General features: G+C 39.8%; 1 protein-coding gene across 2 annotated transcripts in view; it reads right to left on the bottom strand.

Moving 5' to 3' along the window:
• TTPA (alpha tocopherol transfer protein) overlaps window positions 1–23,371 on the bottom strand; it is a 33,340-nt gene that overhangs the window by 2,626 nt on the left and 7,343 nt on the right. The window contains exons 2-4 of one of the 2 annotated variants that reach the window (XM_062188440.1): window positions 16,811–16,964; window positions 2,623–2,816; window positions 561–671 (exon numbers count right to left, since the gene is read on the bottom strand). In XM_062188440.1, the coding sequence (XP_062044424.1) occupies window positions 561–671; window positions 2,623–2,816; window positions 16,811–16,964 (459 nt within the window). The remainder of the gene's footprint in view (window positions 1–560; window positions 672–2,622; window positions 2,817–16,810; window positions 16,965–23,371) is intronic. The other variant, XM_062188441.1, reaches the window with a different exon arrangement.

The raw sequence follows: 23,371 nt of genomic DNA, 5'->3' as shown, positions 1-23,371 counted from the left end.
ATTTTAATTAATACACAAAGTAAGTAGACATTCTGATTTCTCTCTTTTTATGCAAAAGGTAGTATACCATAAACACTTCTCTGCATTTTGCTACTTTGCTTTATAATACATTCTATAAATATCCATTATATCCATTGTGTGAATATATATTATGCTTTATCTAACTAGTTCCCTAATGATGAACAGTTGGTGGTGTCCAGTCATTTACTGCAGTGAAACTTCTTATACATGTAATTTTCTTTATGTATGGAAAATTCCCAGAAGAGCAAGGTTATGATTTTGATAACTATTGCCACACTGCCCTCTATAGGGCATATACCATTTTGTACTCCAGTCAGCTTTTAGGACCAGCCCAGTTTCCTCAGGGCTTATAACCAACATTCCTAACATTTTTAACTAAAAATAAGTTTTAACTTATAAAAGTAGCTGATTTGTGAAAAAAAAATTTCAAAATTTTTGGGTATGAGTGAGTGTATATGAAGAAAATAATGAAGCAATCCTAAATGGGAAAAGGTTAAAATGTTTGGCATAGAGGAACTTGAGTTGAATGTTTTACTCACCCGCTCCTTAATTTTTTCAGTTAAGAATGGTTTAATCATGGAAAAGACAGCATGGAAAATGGCTGGTTCATTTATCAAGTGGATGCCACGAACTTTCAATGGAAAGGAATCCTTTTGAAAATAAAGAAAAAACATCTTAATAACAAAACATAGTTATTGCAATTATATTGGACAAGTCTCTTCCTTGAATACTGTCTAACCTACAGAAATACATAAAGTATGATTTATTTTCAAAATATTCATTCCAGCAACACAAAGCCTGGCTTACAGTTCTGTCACTAGATTGAGAAAAGAGTTCTAACAGGTAGATTTCCTTGCAGCTTAGGAAAAGTATTTTAAGAAACAGTTGCACATTTTCACCAGAAAATACCTCCCCCAATTACATACAAATGTTCTTTTGAGCAGTGAGTCCTATTGAATTTTTTTCCCAACTTTTTTAGAAAAAATCAAACTCATAAAATTTGAAAATATAATACAATACACACACATTTGACATTATTGTAAGCCTTTAGCATAAAAGTACTATAGGCTTAATATTAATTTTAAAAGTTAATAGTTAATAGTTGAAAGAAAAAAAATTTAATGGAGAACTTTCTCTACCCAAAAGTTGTATAGTTAGTACAGACTTATTCTTCCAAAGTCCTTCCATGCAAAAGTCTTTTTTTTCCTATGCATAACTTTTAAAGAAATGTTATTAGTTCAGGGTTTTTCCCTCCAGATTCTTTCAACTTATGATTTTATTTTAAGCATAACTATTAATATGCTCTTTAAATAGTTTGCATCTTGTTTTGGCCCACTGATATAATGCAGGTTTTGTAAACATCATGAGTTTTAATATTGTTTCAATTACCTATCAAATGAATGCACCATAATTTAAGTAATAATTTTCCTATTTCTGAACAAATAAGTTGCTTCTAGTTTTCTTCTATTAAAAGTGATGATGCAGGCCGGCGCCGTGGCTCAACAGGCTAATCCTCCGCCTTGCGGCGCCGGCACACCGGGTTCTAGTCCCGGTCGGGGCACCGATCCTGTCCCGGTTGCCCCTCTTCCAGGCCAGCTCTCTGCTGTGGCCAGGGAGTGCAGTGGAGGATGGCCCAAGTGCTTGGGCCCTGCACCCCATGGGAGACCAGGAGAAGCACCTGGCTCCTGCCACCGGAACAGCGCGGTGCGCTGGCCGCAGCGCGCTACCGCGGCGGCCATTGGAGGGTGAACCAACGGCAAAAGGAAGACCTTTCTCTCTGTCTCTCTCTCTCACTGTCCACTCTGCCTGTCAAAAAAAAAAAAAATTAAAAAAAAAAAAAATTAAAAGTGATGATGCAGTAACCATCAACATGCAAAGGAAGAGTGGTGGTTATAAACACGGTTTTTACATTCAGAAGAGTTGGACTGGAATTAATACTTCACTACTAACAAACTGTATGTGCCTGAGCATCGCTATATCAACTCTCTAACATAGGTTTGTTTTTTTTTTTTTGTAAAATGGGAAAAATAATGATCATATAGCATAGGTTCAGTGTGCCACTAAATGCTAATGCATTGGAAATACTTAGTAAAGCATGTGGCACATAGTGAGCTATTATTACTACATAAAAAGTATTTACCATATTTACAATTAATTATTCCAGAGGTAGATTCCCAGAAGTAGAATTCCTAGGTCACAAATGATGGCCATTTTAAAAATCTTTTGATTTCTGAAAAGGGCTGTATCAATTTATACCTACCAAGACTTATATGTCATTTCATTATACCACTGCTGTGGTATTTTTTAATGTGGAAAGAAAATTTTAATGTCATGAAGATAAAGTTACCACATTATTGTTTAAATGTATACATTCTATGGCTGAATATATTCTAATTTTGAATATATTTTGGCAGCTTGTTAAACATTTTTTCTCTTATAAATTGATATTTTACTTTCTCTTAGTTTTACTGAATTCTATGTATCATTTCTTTTTTATTTAGGTTTCTAATAAAGCTACTGTCACTTCTCTGTTTATCCTATGACAACATTAAAAGCTATTAATTGGAAGTATGACACCTAACTTTAAAAATATACACTTACTGTAAGTACAGCAGCAATCTTCTTGGCAACAGATGGAGTAATTTGAAAAGCATGTGAAAACTGCCAGCCTTCCAGATCAAAGATAGCCTTGATCCCATTCCGTTGAGTTTCTACTTCCTGTACAATAAGCTCAGATGTGATTAGACTTACACGAAATACATCATAAGCTGTAAAAACTTTTGGGTCCCAGTGTGCTAAAAAAAAAAAGAAAGAAAAAAAAAGCATATCATATCTCAGCTTTGCATGAAGACTTACAAAGGAAAACTAATTCTTTTTGTACTCAAAGAATCAGGGGAAATAAAAACATGTATCAGGATCATAAAGTGAACAAGAGATCAAACTGAGGTCCAAGAACATGTGCCTGTTTCTCTTCCCTCTCTTAGATCCCTAGTGAAAGCCAGCTTTTTAAGAGCACCAGGAAGAAAAGAATTGAAACAGGCTGGATTCCATTGCCAGCTGAAACCACAACCTCATATACTGGAAAAGGCTGCAGGTAAAGATGGCAATGTTTCTGGGTATGCTGCAAACGCAGAGGTGCTGAAATGGGAAAAGCAAGGGCAAGCTGGATTATAAGGAACAACTAGGGCCTTGTAGTGACCAAAGAAGTTGCTACAGGAAATGCATGAGAAGTAGACCAACAGGTTGAACCTCAGACAGCCCTGGGTAACAATCAGCACACAGCAGTCATGTACCTACAGGCTAGAACAGTAAGTGTGGGCTTGAGAGAAAAAGAGCTGGGGGAAGCATTCAGATAACTGCCCACACCCAGGAAAACAGGAAGTACTTGGCTAAAAGAGGAGATACTGACATTCTTGTCCACACTTATCACCCTTCCCTGACATCCCCGGGACAGAGTGTGGCAGGCAGGAATGGTAGAACAGCAGGTAATCTCCAAAAAATTTTGCATCCATTAAAAATTACGTTAAACGCACACATACAAAGAACTGAGAAACCAAATTCAATTGATATAGGCACGAAAATTCAAGGAAATATTCTAAAAATAAAGAAACACTAAAACAAAAGTAAAATATTTTCAACAGAGGGAAAAGGGACACTGTAGGCTACTATTATAAGAATGTTCTAGGGTCAGCATTGTGGCGCAGCAGGGAAAGCAGTCACTGCCTGAGACTCTCACATCCCTCATGAGCAACGGTTCGAGTCCCAGCTGCTCCACTTCTGCTCTACCTCTCTGTTAATGTGCAACCTGGGAGGCAGCAGATGAAGGTTTAAGTAGTTAGATCCTCTGCTGCCCACCTGGGGTCTCAGATGGATTTCCTGGCACCTGGTCCAGCCCCTGGTACTGTGGGTATTTGGGGGAGGGGGTGAACCAGTGGATGGAAGATCTCTTACTCCCTCCTTTCTTTCCTTCCTCTTCCTCTCCTTCTCAAATAAAATGTAAACAAAGAAATAAAATGCTCAATTCAGATTTAGGAAATAAAAAGATGATAAAAAAAAAAACTCAGTTGATGGGACAAATGACAGAAAAGACATAGCCAACAAGTAAATAGTGGTTTGGAAGATCACATTGAGGAATTCTTTCAAACTCAGCAAAAAAAGAGCCAAGAGTTCCTATGTATGATTTAAAAATTAAGAAATGTGTGGCTAGATCCATATGTTTGAACAGCTATATGGCAGTAACAAATAACAGGGAACAAAGGAAAAAAGAGTAACAAAAACATTTTCCAAAGCTACAAAAAGGGTAAATCTTCAGATGGGAGGTTCCATGGAGTTCCTAACAGGATGAACAAAGGGGAAAAAAATATTCTAACTAAATAATGCTAACAAAAAAAAAAAAAAAAAGCTTTTGACTTGGGCAACCAGGTATGGTGGTACCATTTCAATAATTGAGATAGGACAAGCGTTTTAAGTGGAGAGACAGTGTGCTTGGACATGTTAGAATGGTGACTGTGAAAGACCTGGGACCAGGAGCAGGGTGCTTGGATATGGATCCTGAAGGAGAAGATACAAATCTGGGGGTTGTCTGTCCTTATATGACAATCTACGATAGGAACTGTCTTAGATCCATGTGTTTCTCTGTTATGGTAGAGTGATAATGTGGCATGAGAGGATCCTGAGACCAATGTCCTAAGGAATCACATAGAATTTGAAGGCCAAGTAAAACAGGCCATGTCAGCCAAAGCATTGAAGAAAGAGCAGCCAGTTAAGTCAGAAGAAAATACCAAGACAGTGCGTCACCAAAGAAGCCAAGGGTGGGGGGTGTCTCGAGAAAGAGGAAGTGGCTTACTGGTTTGGGGGTCAAGTAACAGAACTATTGGCTGACATCATTTCAGTAGAGGTACAAATGAAACCATACCACGATGGGCTGAGGAGGAATTGTGAGAAAGTGTGGATGGCCAACATCCACTAATTTAAGTTTAGCTGAGAGCAGGAGGAGTGGAGTGATAACAAGGCAGGGGGTAGGGGTAGAAGATGGAGGGTTTTGTGGGGTGATGAGTTTTTGTTTTCTTTTGGTGCTGACCCTTTAGATTTAAATGTTAGCTGGAATATCTAGCAGCAAGGTAAAAGTTGGAGATCCAGAAAGGTTCATCAGAAGTTTTCCTAGGAAGGCACAATGGGACTTCCCTGCTTTGTAAAAGCTTCAGAATCCTGGAAAGAATTTGAAATAACCAGTCCACAGATAACCCAACTAAAAATGTTACACAGCTACAGACATTGGATGAATACTATAATGATGAAAAATGTGAGCAGGACGATTGAAATTTGCTGATTAGAAAAAAGACCTTACCATCGGCCGGCGCCGCCGCTCACTAGGCTAATCCTCCGCCTTGCAGCGCCGGCACACCGGGTTCTAGTCCCGGTCGGGGCACCGGATTCTGTCCTGGTTGCCCCTCTTCCAGGCCAGCTCTCTGCTGTGGCCAGGGAGTGCAGTGGAGGATGGCCCAAGTCCTTGGGCCCTGCACCCCATGGGAGACCAGGAGAAGCACCTGGCTCCTGCCATAGGAACAGCGCGGTGCGCCGGCCGCAGCGCGCCAGCCGCAGTGGCCATTGGAGGGTGAACCAATGGCAAAAAAAGGAAGACCTTTCTCTCTGTCTCTCTCTATCATTGTCCACTCTGCCTGTCAAAAAGTAAAAAAAAAAAAAAAAAAAAAAAAAAAAAAATCTTACCTAAATTTCTGAGCCAACCAACGTGATTATCTGCATTGTACTGTCCAATATAGTAACTATTAGCCACATCAGCTATTCTAATTTAAATTAAAAATTCAGCTTCTTCATTGCAATAGTCACATTTCAAGAGTTCAGTAGCCACATGTGGCTAGTAGCTGCCATAGAACAATGTCATTATCACTGAAAGCTCTACTGTATAGTGCTGGCTAGACCTTAAATTCCATTAAGGTAGGCCGGTGCCACGGCTCACTTGGCTAATCCTCTGCCTGCAGCACCGGCACCCCAGGTCTAGTCCCAGTTGGGGTACCAGTTCTGTCCCGGTTGCCCCTCTTCCAGGCCAGCTCTCTGCTGTGGCCTGGAAGTGCAGTGGAGGATGGCCCAAGTGCTTGGGCCCTGCACCCCATGGGAGACCAGGAGAAGTACCTGGCTCCTGGCTTCGGATCAGTGCGCACTGGCCGCAGCACACCAGCCATAGCAGCCATTTTGTGGGTGAACCAACGGAAAAGGAAGCTTTCTCTCTCTCTCTCTCTCTCTCTCTCTCTCACTGTCTAACTCTGCCTGTCCAAAAAAAAAAAAAAATCCATTAAGGTAAAAAAAAAAAAGTAAATTTTAAATCCTTCTCTAGCAACTACCTAACATTTAATGAGTGCTTGGAAAGCCAAGACACTCTGGAAAAAAAAAAAAAAAGAAGAAGACCTAAATGAAAGATCTCTGTTAGTGAGATCCCAGTGGAAAGAACAGGGCCATCAAAGAAGGAGGTACCTTTCTCTGAAGGGAGGAGAGAACTTCCACTTTGACTATGACCCTGTCGGAATAAGATAGAGGTCGGCGAACCCTAAAGGCTTCCATAGCCTTGGCAACTCATGACTAGAGCCTAGGGAGATTACTGATGCCATAAACAAGAGTGTCAAATTGTTAAATCAACAACAGGAGTCACTGTGTATTTACGTCTCATGTGGGATCTGTCCTTAATGTGTTGTCCAATGTGAAGTAATGCTATAACTAGTACTGAAACAGTATTTTTACACCTTGTGTTTCTGTGTGGGTGCAAACTGATGAAATCTTTACTTAGTATATACTGAATTGATCTTCTGTATATAAAGATAATTGAAAATGAAAAAAAAACTTGGTGTTAAATTGGAAATTGCATAGAAAATTAATCAATTTAAAAAAAAAATCATGTAGGATCTCTGTCCTTAATATGCTGTACATTGTGATTTAATGCTATAACTAGCACTCAAACAGTATTTTTCACTTTGTGTTGCTATGTGAGGGCAAACTGTTGAAATCTTTACTTAATATATACTAAACTGATCTTCCGTATATAAAGAGAATTGAAAATGAATCTTGATGTGAATGGAAGGGGAGAGGGAGTGGGAAAGGGGAGGGTTGTGGGTGGGAGGGAAGTTATGGGGGGGGAAGCCATTGTAATCCATAAGCTGTACTTTGGAAATTTATATTCATTAAATAAAAGTTTAAAAAAAAACATTTAATGAGTGCTTATTGTATACTAGGTAAACACACACACACGATTTAATGCTCACATTATTTGTAAATGGTAGATTTTTATTATGCCCATTTCACAGAAAATGGAGTTAGAGCTACACAGCTTTTCACACAGCTAAAATGTGACAGAGCTAATATTCCAGTCCAGGTAACATGCTTCACAACCTGTATTTATAAGGACTAAGCCATAGGCAAAGATTAACATGCACTATTACATTTTGCTTTTGGTGCTGTAGTACATTAGCAGGTCTCAAGAGGCATAAACTCACACCCTTTGGCATGAAGCTGACAAAGGCGAACACTTGGTTTTACTGTGGGCTGCTCTGCAGCATGGAGGAAAAGGCTTTGCCCATTTTCTCACTGCTTTTACTGCCCCACAAATAGTACCCAAGGGAGGTCATTTCAATGAGGTTCTTCAAAAGATCTACTCCCTGATTTCCTTCCACAGTATAATTAAATTAAAAAATATTATGTCTTTATCCTATCTTTTCATTTTACTCATAAGATACCCTGAGAGTCTTCTTTATATCTTAGAAAAACATAACATATAGGAGATTAGCTATGTTCTGACTAGCACTAAAGCTACATATTTCCTTGATTTTTGAAACTTCTTTGATTTAGGCAACACATTTATAAAGTAATATACTCAAAGACAATGGTCCAGTTGGTTCAGCATTTTTTATTGCCAAAGTAGCACATTTGCTTTCTCACTACCAAGGTGCCATTTTTACTCCTTCAGCTACTCCCCCAGTAAATTTATGAACAAATTAGGAAATATAAAAAATCCAGGGGCCAACACTGTGGCGCAGCAAGTTAACGCCATGGCCTGAAGCACCGGCATCCCATATGGGCGCCGGTTCAACACCTGGCTGCTCCACTTCCGATCCAGTTCTCTGCTATGGCCTGGAAAAGCAGTGGAGGATGGCCCAAGTTTTTGGGCACCTGCACCCACATGGGAGACCTGGAAGAAGCTCCAGCTATTGAGGCCAATTGGGGAATGAACCAACAGATGGAAGACCTTTCTCTCTCTCCCTGCCTCTTCTCTCTCTGTGTAACTTTAACTTGCAAATAAATAAATAAATCTTAAAAAAAAAAAAATCCAGCCAGACACTATAGAGCCTAGGCACTTTCAGAAAGAATCAGCTGCAGGTTTCAGTTTTGTGTCTCTAGAATCTATGAATACATTGCCTGACAAAATATAAGTTCGCCAGTTAAAGTTGGATTTCAGATAAACAAGATATAATTTTAGCATATGTATGCCCCGTACTAAAAGAAGTATTTGCAGAGCTGATGTTGTGACGCAGCAGGTTAGGTTGCTGCCTGCGATACCAGCATCCCATGTCAGAGTGCTGATTGAATTCCTAGCTGATCCAGCTCCCTGGTAATGCACCTGGGAAGGCAACAGAAAATGGCCCAAGTGTTTAGGGCCCTGCCCGTCATGTGGGAGACCTAGATGGATTTGCTAGCTCCTGGTTTCAATCTGGCCCAGTACCAGTTACCGCAGCAATCTGAGGAGTGAACTAGCAGACAGGATTCTCTCTCTCTCTCTCTCTTTCTCTCTCTCTCTTTGTGCTTTTCAAATAAATAAAATTAATCTTAAAAAGACCACAGCAAAGAAGTTGCCTTCTAAGTTCTAAAAAAAAAAAAAGAATTATTTATTGGTAATTTGAAAGTGAAATGTAACTCGGCATGCATATTAGTCAGCTTCTCATTACTACAAGCAAAATGTCTGAGAGAAACTACTTAGGTAATTATGTTCATTTGTTAAATATGGCACAGTTTTGGAGGTTCACATTCAAAGATCAGCTAGCACCATTAGTCTGATGAGAGCAATGGACTACAGAACAGGCATGGAGGGAAGATCATATGGGGGTGGGCCAGGATGCAGAGAGATGTGGAGCACACTCATCCTATGTCTATAGTATCTCCTTGTGAGGCCACCATGAGTTAATTACAGGAGCTCCACTCCAACAACCCACTCCAATCTAAATACTTTCCAAGGCTTTATCTTTAGACACCATAATTGGATTAAGTTCTAGCCTTCATTTGTTAATTTCTAAGACTCTGGAGATCAACACATAATATTTAGGAGACACCAAAGCTATCATCTAAACCATAACTGTATCGTATATTTTTTTTAACTTTTATTTAATGAATATAAATTTCCACTGTACAGCTTGTGGATTACAATGGCTTCCCCCCCCCCATAACTTCCCTCCCACCAGCAACCCTCCCCTCTCCCACTCCCTCTCCCCTTCCATTTGCATCAAAATTCATTTTCAATTCTCTTTATATACAGAAGATCAATTTAGTATAAAGATTTCAACAGTTTGCCCCCACATAGCAACACAAAGTGAAACATACTGTTTGAGTACTAGTTATAGCATTAAATCAAAATGTACAGCACATTAAGGACAGAGATCCCACATGAGGAGCAAGTACACAGTGGCTCCTGTTGTTGACCCAACAAATTGACACTCTAGTTTATGGTGCCAGTAACCACCCTAGGCTGTCGTCATGAGTTGCCAAGGCTATGGAAGCCTTCCAAGTTTGCCGACTCTGATCATATTTAGACAAGGTCATAAAAGACAGAGTGAGGATAGTAACCAATGATGCTAAGAGTGGCATTTACCAGGTTTGAACAATTATACAGCATTAAGTGGGGAAGAGGACCATCAGTACACACAGGTTGGGAGTAGAGCCATTGGTGGTAGAGTAGAGGTTATGATTACAAAGGAATGAGGCCCAAGTACGCTAGACAGGGTCTAGAACAAAGGACAGAGTCATTATTAGAGGAGCTAAGAAAGGTGCTGTCTAAGCTACAATTAAGTTTTCTGATTGAGAGGCAAATAGAACCTGATAGAAGGGGCTTGATAATAATCTGGTGGGCTTTAGGCCTTGTAAATTCAGAGGCCCAGGCCTATCTATCTCTTCACATGGGGTATATCCTAAGGGAGGTGTGAACCTCCTAGGAGAAGGCACTCTGTTGACTTTCATTACTTGGCTGGCCTGGGAGGAGAGCTGGCCAGGTAAAGGTAGGGGGCATCTCTAACAAGAAATTTACAGTTCTGCCTGCAATGTTGCTGACCCTACTTGACCATCCCCTCAGCTGCAGGGGTCACTTTGGAAGTTGGGCTGAGTGAAGGGCTTTTCAGCTTAGAGCCAATAAGATCTGTGGCTCTGACCCTGGCATCCTTCAACTCCAGGGCAGGTCCATTTCCAGTGATCCAACTCACAACTCTTGGCAGAGCTGCCAGGGCTCTTCACAAGCTGACTTCTGCTGAAGCCCAGGCTTACCACATTGAAAGCCACTGCAGTGGACTGGCCTGTTGGGTCTCCTTGAGGGCAGATCACTGCACAGATCAGCCAGTAATAGGCCTGCCACCCATTGCTTCTGATGCCGAGCTTTCTTTTCCTCCTGGTTTGTGTTCAAGCAGACCAGAGGATGCAAGTCAAGGGAGTGCCCAAGTCCCATCTCTAATCTTCGGTGGCCTGAACTACAAGTCTATAGTCACAGGCATGTTCTGTAGTAGTTTTTCTAAGGTAGACAATGCCCATGAGAAAAATTATATTCTCACTTTAAAACTTTCTTTCCCTTTGGTCTGAAAGGGAGGTTTTTTCTACTTACTGCTTACTTCGCTGATGGCGAAGTGAATCTAGCTATGAGATTATTATTTAAGTTCTTATTTTGGCTATGCTATTACAGAAAAATGTTAGCCATCTCTTTTATAAGGTCTAAAGATTAAATTGTGCGTCCTACAGATTCCTTCATGATAGAATTAGTTTCCTACCTTGAAGAGAATAGAGAAATGAAAGAACAAGTTGGGCTTAGAATAGAGAAATGAGGGAGCAAGTCCTAGATCGCTTGCTGACAATAGCAATATTACATGAATACTTAGCAAACCGTTTCAACCATTAGATAACAACTTAAGAAAACATTTACCAGAAGGTCCAATGCCTTCTATAAATTTTAAGAATCATGTATTTGAAAACACCTCTTAAATATCTAACATGGTGTAGTTTGTTTAACCAGTAAACTTAAGCCCAACCATATAAAATGTTTTTAGTTTCTTTCTACCAACAAGTTGAAAACATATGATACACAGATTCAGGACACACAAATTAAAATGTATCTTTGATTGATTTTAGCACCTTAAATTTATGGACAATCTTACCTATAAGCCATTTAAAATAAAACTCTTAATAAAATTTCCCCATGTGGACATACAATATGTACACACATATAACATAGCATAATAGACTAATATAGCAATTTTAATAATAGCTTTTAAAATCTTGAACTCTTTTTGTAGATTGCCAATTGATTTGCATTGCTTTTTGCTTTCAGTAACCTCAGTTAACCATACTTTCTCTCTGTTGGTACTGTTAATACATTATTGGCTTCATCTGTTTACAGAGCCATCCCAAGTACTGAATACAATAGAAATGCCTGGAAAAAGTCCATAGGAACCTATAGGAGGACAGCTAAACACAGAACCAACAACGCTTTTTTTTATAAGCAGCAAATCATATATAACTGTGGATGACAAAAGACTTTAAGTTGCCATGTTTAAAATTATAAACTCATCAACCAACAAGAGGCACTTGCTTACTTCACAGTATTTTTGAAAGCACCTGTAGGATTTTACAAGTATTTAACCCTTTAAGCCTCTGGGGCTTTCTCATTAAGATAACTATCATGTCTAGTAACACAAGATCATTAGACTTTTTAATTCTCAAACATTTGTATTAATAGCATTTTCCATTATAGAAACTTAAAGTCTGGTACCACATCACATCTGGACAGTCCTTCTAATATAATCCAAATAGCCTGATTAGTTGGTGTCTCTATAAGATGAGAGACATAGGTCCTTCAATTTTTTCAGTTGGGCCCAAACTGGAAAAACCAAAGTCCAGGATTTACTGGAAATTTTAGAGACCAGATTGTTTGAAACTTTGATTTTTTGAATGCCTGTCAAGAATGCCAAGAAGGCTCAAAATCCAAAATATCTGGTTGAAATAAGATTCCTTAAAATCATGACATAACATAGACCAAATTTGATCATTGTTACAAGGTGATTATTCAAATCTTTGAAAATAAGCACATATTTAAATAACCCATAGCTCTTAATGAAAATGCAGCTGTTTTTGAACAATTAGAATTTAACAGACATCAAGAGAACATAATAGATTACTGTAACACATTGCTTTAACAGAGCATCAGAGTTTAATTCTATGTCAAAGAGAAATTGAGCTTCCTGTGATCTTTTGCTGTGAGGTTTCCTTCCTTTACCTTCTTTCATATTGATGGCCATGTTTCTGTGTTTCTGTGTGTAGCACATCTTTAAGCATCTTTTGCAGGGCAGGATGAGTGGCAACAAATTCTTTCAGTTTCGTTTGCTATGAAAAGTCTTAATTTCACCTTCATTCACAAATGAGAGCTTTGCAGGATATAATATTCTGGGCTGGCAGTTTTTCTCTCTTAGTACCTGGGCTATATCTCGCCATTCCCTTCTAGCCAGTAGGGTTTCTGATGAGAAGTCTGCTGTGAGTCTAATTGGAGATCCTCTGAGAGTAATCTGACATTTCTCTCTTGCACATTTTAGGATCTTTTCTTTATGTTTCACTGTGGTGAATTTAATTACAACGTGTTGTGGTGAGGATCTCTTTTGGTCATGTTTATTAGGGGTTCTATAAGCTTCCTGTACTAAGATGCCTCTGTCCTTCTCCAAACCTGGGAAATTTTCTGCTAGTATCTCACTGAAAATGCCTTCTAATCCTTTCTCCCTCTCCATGCCTTCAGGAACTCCTAGAACCCGAATGTAGGGTTTTTTAATAGTATCCTGTAGATTCCCGACCATATTTTTTAGATTTCTCATTTCTTCTTCTTTTCTTAGGTTTGCCTGTTTCCTTTCCTGTTCTCTGTCTTCTAAGTCTGATATTCTCTCCTCTGCTTCACCCATTCTGTTTTTAAGGCTCTCTAATGTGTTTTAAGGCTCTCTAATGTCATTTGATCTATTGAATTCTTCATTTCATTATGATTTCTCGTCACTATCACAGTTTCTTGTTCCACTAGTTGTTTCATTTCATTTTGATTCCTCCTTCATATTTCATTTTCAGGAGAGAGATTTTCTATCTTGTCCATTAAGGATTTCTGTAGTTCAAGAATTTGTTTTTGAGAACTTCTTAATGTTCTTATCAATTTTTTGAGATCCGCTTCTTGCATTTCTTCTATCTCCTCATCTTCATAATCTTGAATTGGGGTGTCTTTTTCATTTGGGGGCGTCATAGTGTCTTCCTTGTTCTTGTTACCTCGGTTTTTGCGTTTGTTGTTTGGCATGTTGGAGATATTTTGTTTCTTCACTGTGGTGTTTTTTCTTGTTACACTATGGCTCTATATTAAGTGGACTGTCTGCTTTCGGTGGAGCCTTAGAGGCTTGAAATGAGTGTGGCCTGAGAGCTGTGTTTAGTTCCTCAGGGTTGAGGGTGTGTCAAAGATGACACTCCCAGGTTAGGTGTGGTAAATCTCTCTTTCTTTCTTTGATTCAAAAGGGAAGTAATTCCGCACAGCTGAACGTAATTGGAGGTAGTTAGCAGGCAAATGATATACCCACAGGAGCCAGAGATTGGAAGCTCTTTCCCAAGGACCACACAGGGAATCTCTGCTGCCCTCAGTGTGGGCTCCAATTCTCCTGCAGTCTCCCACTGGGTTGCCAAGTTAGATGCTAATCTGCTGTTATTTCACCCCTCCCCCCAGAGTCAGGTTTTTCTGCTAGGCTCAGGGCCAGTGCAGACCTGAGGTCGCCCTGCTTATGACGTATGTCAAAATGGCGCCTGCTCTTTGTCTTGCTCGCCTTTGAGAGGTGAGTGAAGAGAGAGAAACTTGTGTCCGTATCAGTCACTTTTTTTTTTCCTCTCTCTCTCTTCTAGTTAGCCTGGTGAACTTTTCCCCACAGAGTTTCAAGCCTCGTTCCCTCTAGTCTCCTCTTTCTGCTTGCCTGCTGGTGTCTTGGGCTATTGCGGTTCGGCTCACCTCGCGTTCCAGTGCTGGTGTGTTGAGTCTGCCGCTGGTGTCCCGAACTTGGGCTCCCACGCTCTCCACGCAGGTCCACTGTGAATCACTAGTTATGGAAGAGTTTCCTCTGCTGTTTCTTCCCCTACTCTTCCTTGACCCTGCAGTATCTCCACTTTTATTAAACTGTCTCTCCCCCGGACTAATAGTGTGCTCCCTTCCTATTCCACCATCTTGCCACTCTCTTGTATTGTATATATTTGTAACACATAGGTTCATTTGTTAAATATGGGTAAAACATAATTACAGCTAAATCTGACAATCATACTCCTAAGTTCCTCAAGGAACTTGATTGCTATGAGCTCATTCCACTTCCTTTGTCACTGGTAGAACAAAAAAAGAATGGAAAGGACATTATGTTACCTGTTTTATAGACAATAATTTCATGATTAACAGAATTATTTGACATATAAACTAGGGCGAAATACAGAATAATTCTATTCAATCTTCTGAGATCTTTTCAATAACTAAATACAGTGTCTCCTTGTAAGGTAGCAACCAGCCAAATTTTAGGTCTGTATCTAGAAGGAGGTAAGAAATGGAAATGTGGGCCGGCACCGGGGCTCAACAGGCTAATCCTCTGCCTAGCGGCACTGGGACACCAGGTTCTAGTCCCGGTCATGGCGCCGGATTCTGTCCTGGTTGCCCCTCTTCCAGGCCAGCTCTCTGCTGTGGCCAGGGAGTGCAGTGGAGGATGGCCCAAGTGGTTGGGTCCTGCACCCCATGGGAGACCAGGATAATCAACTGGCTCATGCCTTCGGATCAGTGCAGTGTGCCGGCCGCAGCGCGCCAGCCACGGCGGCCATTGGAGGGTGAACCAATGGCAAAAGGAAGACCTTTCTCTCTGTCTCTGTCTATCATTGTCCACTCTGCCTGTCAAAAATTAAAAAAAAAAAGAAATGGAAATGTGTAAATATTTTAGATCTTTAAAGATATATGAATTTCTGTAATACCATAATTCACAAGATTGTGTTATCATATGTTGGTTATCTTTGTCCTTTCCACTGGCCATGAGAGGTGCTGGGAACAGGGCAAGTCTCCTTTACCTGTCATTTTTAACCACACACTGTTCTAAGGAAGAAGCAAAAGCTATCAGTCATCAGTTGCTGTGGTCTGGATTAGTCTGAATGTTTGTGTCCCTCCAGAATTGATATTCTGAATCTTAATTCCCAAGATGATAATATTAGAAAGTCAGACCTTTAGGTGATTAGATTATGACAGTAGGGCCCTCATGCATGGGATTAGTGCATTGTAAAAGAGATAGAGAGATTCCCTTTCCCTATTACAGTTATATGTCTATCTGTGAACCAGAAAACAGCCTCAACAGATAATCAATCTGCCGGCACCTTGATCTTGGATTTCTCAACCTCCAGCACTATGAGAAATAAAGGTCTGTTTTTCCTTTTCTTAAAAGATGTATTTCTTTATTTGAAAATCATAGTTACAAAGATAGGGAGATACAGACAGAGATCTTCCATTTGTTGGTTTACTCCCCAGATGGTCAAAATGGCCAGCTTTGGAGCAGGCCAAAGTCAGGAGCCAAGAGCTTCTTTCTGGACTCTCACAAGTGTAATAGCGGCCCAAGCACTTGGACCATCTTCTGCTGCTTTTCCCAGGCCATTAGTAGGGAGCTGGATCAGAAGTCGTGCAGCGGGACATGAACTGACACCCATACGGGATGCTGGCATTGCAGGCGATGGCTTACACCACTGCACTGGCCCCAAAGTTCCGTTTTTATAAGCCACCAGGGTATGGCATTTTGTTACAGCATACAAAGAAAGATCAATTCACAAGAAACACTAGGAACACCTATGTGGGAAATGGAAGCAGTAAAAAGAAAGAGGAGCTAATGAAATAAAGTGTGTGCAACAATTCCCAGGAATGCTACATTCCTACTGTACCCTCTGCCCTCCAGGGGAATGAACCCTTTGTTCTCAGCCTAGAGCACTGTTGAATTAGTCATTTAATTGCTCATTCTTCAAATGTTTATTGAGTACCCACCATTACCTGACCTTGTTACAGTGCCTGGGATTCATCAGTGAACAGAACAAACAAAATCCATGATCCCATGGAGCTTTTATCACTAGAATTCAAAATTCTTAATTGTATTTCTTACTAAGCACTTTTGAAACACTTTACATGATCTCTTTGTCCGTTCTCCTACCTTTCTCTTTTCTGTTTTCCTTTTCTCTTATTTTAAACAATAGACTGTTGAAGAACGGAAGTAGAATTTTCACCGCTTTCTGTTCGTTTTCTCACAACTGCAAAAGTTTCATTGTATTGGGGGAATGTTAAGATTCAGAGTAAAACTAACTCAAAACCCAAGAGTTTAAATTCTTAAAGATGGACTCATTTGGAATTCTGTATATAGCAGCCAAGGAAATATGGAAAGAGAAGAGGCGAGAAGGAGAAGGGTGGAAGAGAGACTGGGACAGGAGTGGGGGGAGGGTTTGTGTGTGTGAAGAAGAGCTGTGTGTGACTTACCAATTCTATAAATAAGAACTCTGCTGCCAGTAGGATCCCTTGCTCTCAAGACTCCATGGTAGCCAGCCTTCAGAAGGCCAAGAATACTTCTAGGGTGTAGATCTGCACTTATTTCTGGACATTCTGCTCTCCATTTATAGTAGTTTTTTAATAACTGAAAAATAAAAATGAAATTTTCCACAGATAGCAGACATGGTAAGCATTTTACAAAAAAAAAAAATAGTAAGATAGCCTTGGCATTGTGTATGAAACTTCCCATCTACTACATTAGGATTCTAGTAATGTTATGTCTTCTTGGCTATGGAAAAAAAAAGTTCCCTTAATGAAAAATCTTAGATGATAGGAGCTAATCACAAATCCAAATGAGTAATTTTCACTTGCCTCCTTTGGTAGATAGTCTCCAAATATAGCTGTCAACAATTCTTCCCTCCTGGCATATACATGTCATTCCTCCCATCAATTCCCTCTCCTTTAATCTGGGCTGGCTTCGTGCTTTGTTTTTGCCAATAGAATGTGGCAAGCGTGACAATGCACCCAGTTTTAGGAAGTCTTTTACCTTCCAGATTTGCTTTTTGAGATCTAGATACCACATAAGGTTACTGAATGACAACAGTTCATGCAGAAATCAGCCCTGTAGGATGCAAGACATTCCTGGATAGCCTGACCTCAGCTGAGTTCCCATCTGATACCATATGGAGCAGAGAGGAACCATCCCCACTGAGTCTTCTCCAAACTGAAGAATCACAGAAAAATAGTAGTTTTTGAACACATTAAGTTTTGGAGTCATTTGTTATTTAACAAAAGATAACTGAAACATCACCTTTAGAGTTTTTGAATAGAAATCAATTAAATGATTTTGGAGTGCACAAGGAACAGTAAGTGCACCTGGATATTAGATTTTGACAAAACATAGTTTGAAGCAATCCTATTTTCTTTTCTTCCAAAAGAACTACCAGAAATGGCTAACCAAACTATGCAAACCATACAAATATTGCTAACATAGCATGAATCACAATTAAGCAAATTGTGCTCTTACGGATTATATTTTAATTTTCAGCATCCATTTTTCTAAAATGACAACATATTGTTTTGAGTTCAAAGAGATCTATCAGGAAAGTGCCATTCAGATCCAAGAAAAGGATAATTTCTTAAAAAATATATTTTTATTTATTTGGAAGGCAGAGTTACAAAGAGAAAGGGAGAGTGAGAGAGAGAGATCGTCCATCTGCTGATTCACTCCTCAAATGACCACAATAGCCAGAGCTAGGCCAGAACAAAGCCAGGAGTTTCATTTGATCGCCCATTTGGGGAGCAGGGACCCAAGCACATGGGCCATCTTTCAAAGCTTTCCCAGGCGCGTTAGCAGGGAGTCAGATAGGAAAAGGACCATCTGGGACTTGAACCAGTGCTCATATGAGATGCCAGCATTGCAGGCAGCAACTTAACCCTTTATGCCACAACCTCAGCTAAGAAAAGAACAATTCTATACTTGAGAATCGTTGAAATAAATAAGGTAATTGTAACCATAAAAAATGCTAATGATCCAGAGGAAAATACACATAACAAAGAAAGTTTGTACAGGATGAAATTCTTCACCTTGAAAAATGTTTGTCCAGGAAAGTATACAGTCAAACCAAAGAAAAGAAGAGGAAATTAAAAATCTAAAAAATATGGTCGGGAATCTACAGAATACTATTAAAAAACCCAACATTCGGGTTCTAGGAGTTCCTGAAGGCATGGAGAGGGAGAAAGGATTAGAAGGCATTTTCAGTGAGATACTAGCAGAAAATTTCCCAGGTTTGGAGAAGGACAGAGACATCTTAGTACAGGAAGCTCTTAGAACCCCTAATAAACATGACCAAAAGAGATCCTCACCACAACACGTTGTAATCAAACTCACCACAGTGAAACATAAAGAAAAGATCCTAAAATGTGCAAGAGAGAAACATCAGATTACTCTTAGAGGATCTCCAATTAGACTCACAGCAGACTTCTCATCAGAAACCCTACTGGCTAGAAGGGAATGGCGAGATATAGCCCAGGTACTAAGAGAGAAAAACTGCCAGCCCAGAATATTATATCCTGCAAAGCTCTCATTTGTGAATGAAGGTGAAATTAAGACTTTTCATAGCAAACAGAAATTGAAAGAATTTGTCACCACTCGTCCAGCCCTGCAAAAAATACTTAAAGATGTGCTACACACAGAAACACAGAAACATGGCCATCAATATGAAAGAAGGTAAAGAAAGAAAACCTACCAGTAAAAGATCATAGAAAGCTCAAAGCATATACTAGAAAATATCTTTGGGAAAATGGCAGGGCAAAGTCACTACTTATCAATAGTCACATTGAACATTAATGGACTCAACTCTCCAGTTAAAAGGCACAGACTGGCTGAATGGATTAAGGAACAAAACCCATCTATTTGCTGCTTACAAGAAACACATAGTTCCAACAAAGATGCATACAGACTAAACGTTAAAGGCTGGAAAAAGATATTCCATGCCAACGGAAACCAAAAAAAAAGCAGGTGTAGCCATATTAATATCAGATAAAATAAACTTTAACACAAAAACTGTTAAGAGAGACAAAGAGGGACACTATATAATGATTAAGGGTTCAATTCAATAGGAAGATGTAACTATTATAAATGTATATGCACCTAATTACAGGGCAAGGGTTTATTTAAAGATATGTTAAGGGACTTAAAGGGAGACTTAGATTCCAATACAATAGTACTGGGGGACTTCAATATTCCACTCTCAGAAATAGACAGATCATCTGGAAAGAAGATCAACAAGGGGGCCAGTGCCGCGGCTCAATAGGCTAATCCTCCACCTTGCGGCGCCGGCACACCGGGTTCTAGTCCCGGTTGGGGCGCCGGATTCTATCCCAGTTGCCCCTCTTCCAGGCCAGCTCTCTGCTGTGGCCCGGGAAGGCAGTGGAGGATGGCCCAAGTGCTTGGGCCCTGCACCCGCATGGGAGACCAGGAGAAGCATCTGGCTCCTGGCTTCGGATCAGTGACATGCGCCGGCCGCAGTGGCCATTGGAGGGTGAACCAGTGGCAAAAAGGAAGACCTTTCTCTCTCTCTCTCTCTCTCTCACTATCCACTATGCCTGTAAAAAAAAAAAAAATCAACAAGGAAACAGCAGATTTAATCGACACTATTGCCCAAATGGATCTAACAGATATCTACATTTAAATCCTACATTTAAAGATTTTACATTCTTCTCAGCAGTGCATGGAACCTTCTCTAGGATTGAACACATACTAGGCCATAAAGCAAGTCTCAGCAAATTCAAAAGAATTAGAATCATACCATGCAGCTTCTCAGACCACAGCAGAATGAAGGTGGAAATTAGCAACTCATGAATCCTTAGAGAGTAGGCAAACACATGGAGATTGAACAACAAGCTTCTGAATGAACACTAGGTCATAGAAGAAATCAAAAGAGAAATAAAAAACTTTCTGGAAGTAAATGAGGATAACAACACATCAAAACTTATGGGATATGGCAAAAGCAGTGTTGAGAGGAAAGTTTATAGCAATAGGTGCCTACATCAAGAAATTGGAAAGGCACCAAATAAATGAGCTTTCAACGCATCTCAGGGATCTAGAAAAACTGCAGCAAACCAGACCCAAATCTAGTAGGAGAAGAGAAATAATTAAAATCAGAGAAGAAATCAACAGGATTGAATAAAAAAAAATTTCACAAAAAATCAGACAAGCGAAGAGCTGGTTTTTTGAAAAAATGAATAAAATTGACACAACATTGGCTCAACTAACTAAAAAAGAAAAGACCCAAATCAATAAAATCAGAGATGAAAAAGGAAATGTAATAACAGACACCACAGAAATAAAAAGAATCTTCAGATATTACTACAAAGAGTTGTATACCAGCAAACAGGGAAATCTATCAGAAATGGATAGATTCCTGGACACATGCAACCTACCGAAATTGAACCAGGAAGATACAGAGAACCTAAACAGACCCATAACTGAGAAAGAAATTGAAACAGTAATAAAGGCCCTCCCAACAAAGAAAAGCCCAGGACCAGATGGATTCACTGCTGAATTCTACCAGACATTTAAAGAAGAACTAACTCCATTTCTTCTCAAACTATTCAGAATAATCAAAAAAGATGGAATCCTCCCAAATTCTTTCTATGAAACCAGCATCTCCTTAATTCCTAAGCCAGAGAAAGATGCAGCATTGAAAGAAAATTACAGGCCAATATCCCTGATGAACATAGATGCAAAAATCCTCAATAAAATTCTGGCCAATAGAATGCAACAACACATCAGAAAAATTATCCACCCAGACCAAGTGGGATTTATCCCTGGTATGCAGGGATGGCTCAATGTTTGCAAATCAATCAATGTGATACACCACATCAACAGTCTGCATAAGAAAACCCATATGATTATCTCAATAGATGCAGAGAAAGCATTCGATAAAATTCAACAACCTTTCATGATGAAAACCCTAGCAAAATGGGTATAGAAGGAAATTCCTCAATACAATCAAAGCAATTTATGAAAAACCCACAGCCAGCATCCTATTGAATCGGGAAAAGTTGGAAGCATTTCCACTGAGATCTGGTACCAGACTGGGATGCCCACTCTCACCACTCCTATTCAACATAGTTCTGGAAGATTTAGCCAGAGCCATTAGGCAAGAAAAAGAAATTAAAGGTGTACAAATTGGGAAGGAAGAAGTCAAACTATCCGTCTTTGCAGATGACATGATTCTTTATTTAGGGGATCCAAAGCACTCTACTAAGAGACTATTAGAATTCATAGAAGATTTTGGAAAAGTAGCAGGATATAAAATCAATGCACAAAAATCAACAGCCTTTGTATACACAGGCAATGCCACGGCTGAGGAAGAACTTCTAAGATCAATCCCATTCACAATAGCTACAAAAACAATCAAATACCTTGGAATAAACTTAACCAAGGATGTTAAAGATCTCTACGATGAGAATTACAAAATCTTAAAGAAAGAAATAGAAGAGGATACCAAAATATGGGAAAATCTTCCATGCTCCTGGATGGGAAGAATCAACATCATCAAAATGTCCATTCTCCCAAAAGCCATTTATAGATTCAATGCGATACCAATCAAAATACCAAACACTTCTTCTCAGATCTAGAAAAAATGATGCTGAAATTCATATGGAGACACAGAAGACCTCAAATAGCTAAAGCAATTTGTTTTTTTTTGTTTTGTTTTGTTTTGTTTTGTTTTGTTTTGTTTTTGACAGGCAGAGTGGATAGTGAGAGAGAGAGAGAGAGAGACAGAAAGAAAGGTCTTCCTTTTTGCCACTGGTTCACCCTCCAATGGCCACTGCGGCTGACTCATCGTGCTGATCTGAAGCCAGGAGCCAGGTGCTTCTCCTGGTCTCCCATGCGGGTGCAGGTCCCAAGCACTTGGGCCATCCTCCACTGCCTTCCCGGGCCATAGCAGAGAGCTGGCCTGGAAGAGGGGCAACTGGGATAGAATCTGGTGCCCCAAATGGGACTAGAACCTGGTGTGCCGGCGCCGCAAGGTGGAGGATTAGCCTGTTAAGTCACGGTGCTGACCAGCTAAAGCAATTTGTACAAAAAAAAAAACAAAGCTGTAGACATCACAATACCAGATTTCAGGACATACTACAGGGCAGTAGTTATCAAAACAGCATGGTACTGGTACAGAAACAGAAGGATAGACCAATGGAACAGAATAGAAACACCAGAAATCAATCCAAACATCTACAGTCAACTTATATTTGATCAAGGATCTAAAACCAATCCCTGGAACAAGGACAGTCTATTCAATAAATGATGCTGGGAAAACTGGATTTCCACATGCAGAAGCATGAAGCAAGACCCCTATCTTACACCTTACACAAAAATCCTCTCAACATGGATTAAAGACCTAAATCTAGGACCCAACACCATCAAATTATCAGAGAACATTGGAGAAACCCTGCAAGATATTGCCACCAGCAAAGACTTCCTGGAAAAGACCCCAGAGGCACAGGCAGTCAAAGCCAAAATTAATTATTGGGATTGCATCAAATTGAGAAGTTTCTGCACTGCAAAAGAAACAGTCAGGAGAGTGAAGACGCAACTGACAGAATGGGAAAAAATATTTGCAAACTATGCTACAGATATAAGGGTTAATAACCAGAATCTACAAAGAAATCAAGAAAATCCACAACAACAAAACAAACAACCTACTTAAGAGATGGGCTAGGACCTCAAAAGACATTTTTCAAAAGAGGAAATCCAAATGGCCAACAGGCACATGAAAAAATGTTCAAGATCACTAGCAATCAGGGAAATGCAAATCAAAACCACAATGAGGTTTCACCTCACCCCAGTGAGAATGGCTCACATTCAGAAATCCACCAACAGCAGATGCTGGCAAGGATGTGGGGAAAAAGGAACACTAACCCACTGTTGGTGGGAATGAAAACTGGTTAAGCCACTATGAAAGTCAGTCTGGAGATTCCTCAGAAACCTGAATATAACCCTACCATACAACCCAGCCATCCCACTCCTTGGAATTTACC

The sequence above is a fragment of the Lepus europaeus genome, chromosome 4 (assembly GCF_033115175.1).
Source record: "Lepus europaeus isolate LE1 chromosome 4, mLepTim1.pri, whole genome shotgun sequence".
NCBI classification, from domain to species: domain Eukaryota; kingdom Metazoa; phylum Chordata; class Mammalia; order Lagomorpha; family Leporidae; genus Lepus; species Lepus europaeus.
Note: the sequence above shows the minus strand (reverse complement) of the source record. Positions and strands in the feature narration are given on the sequence as shown.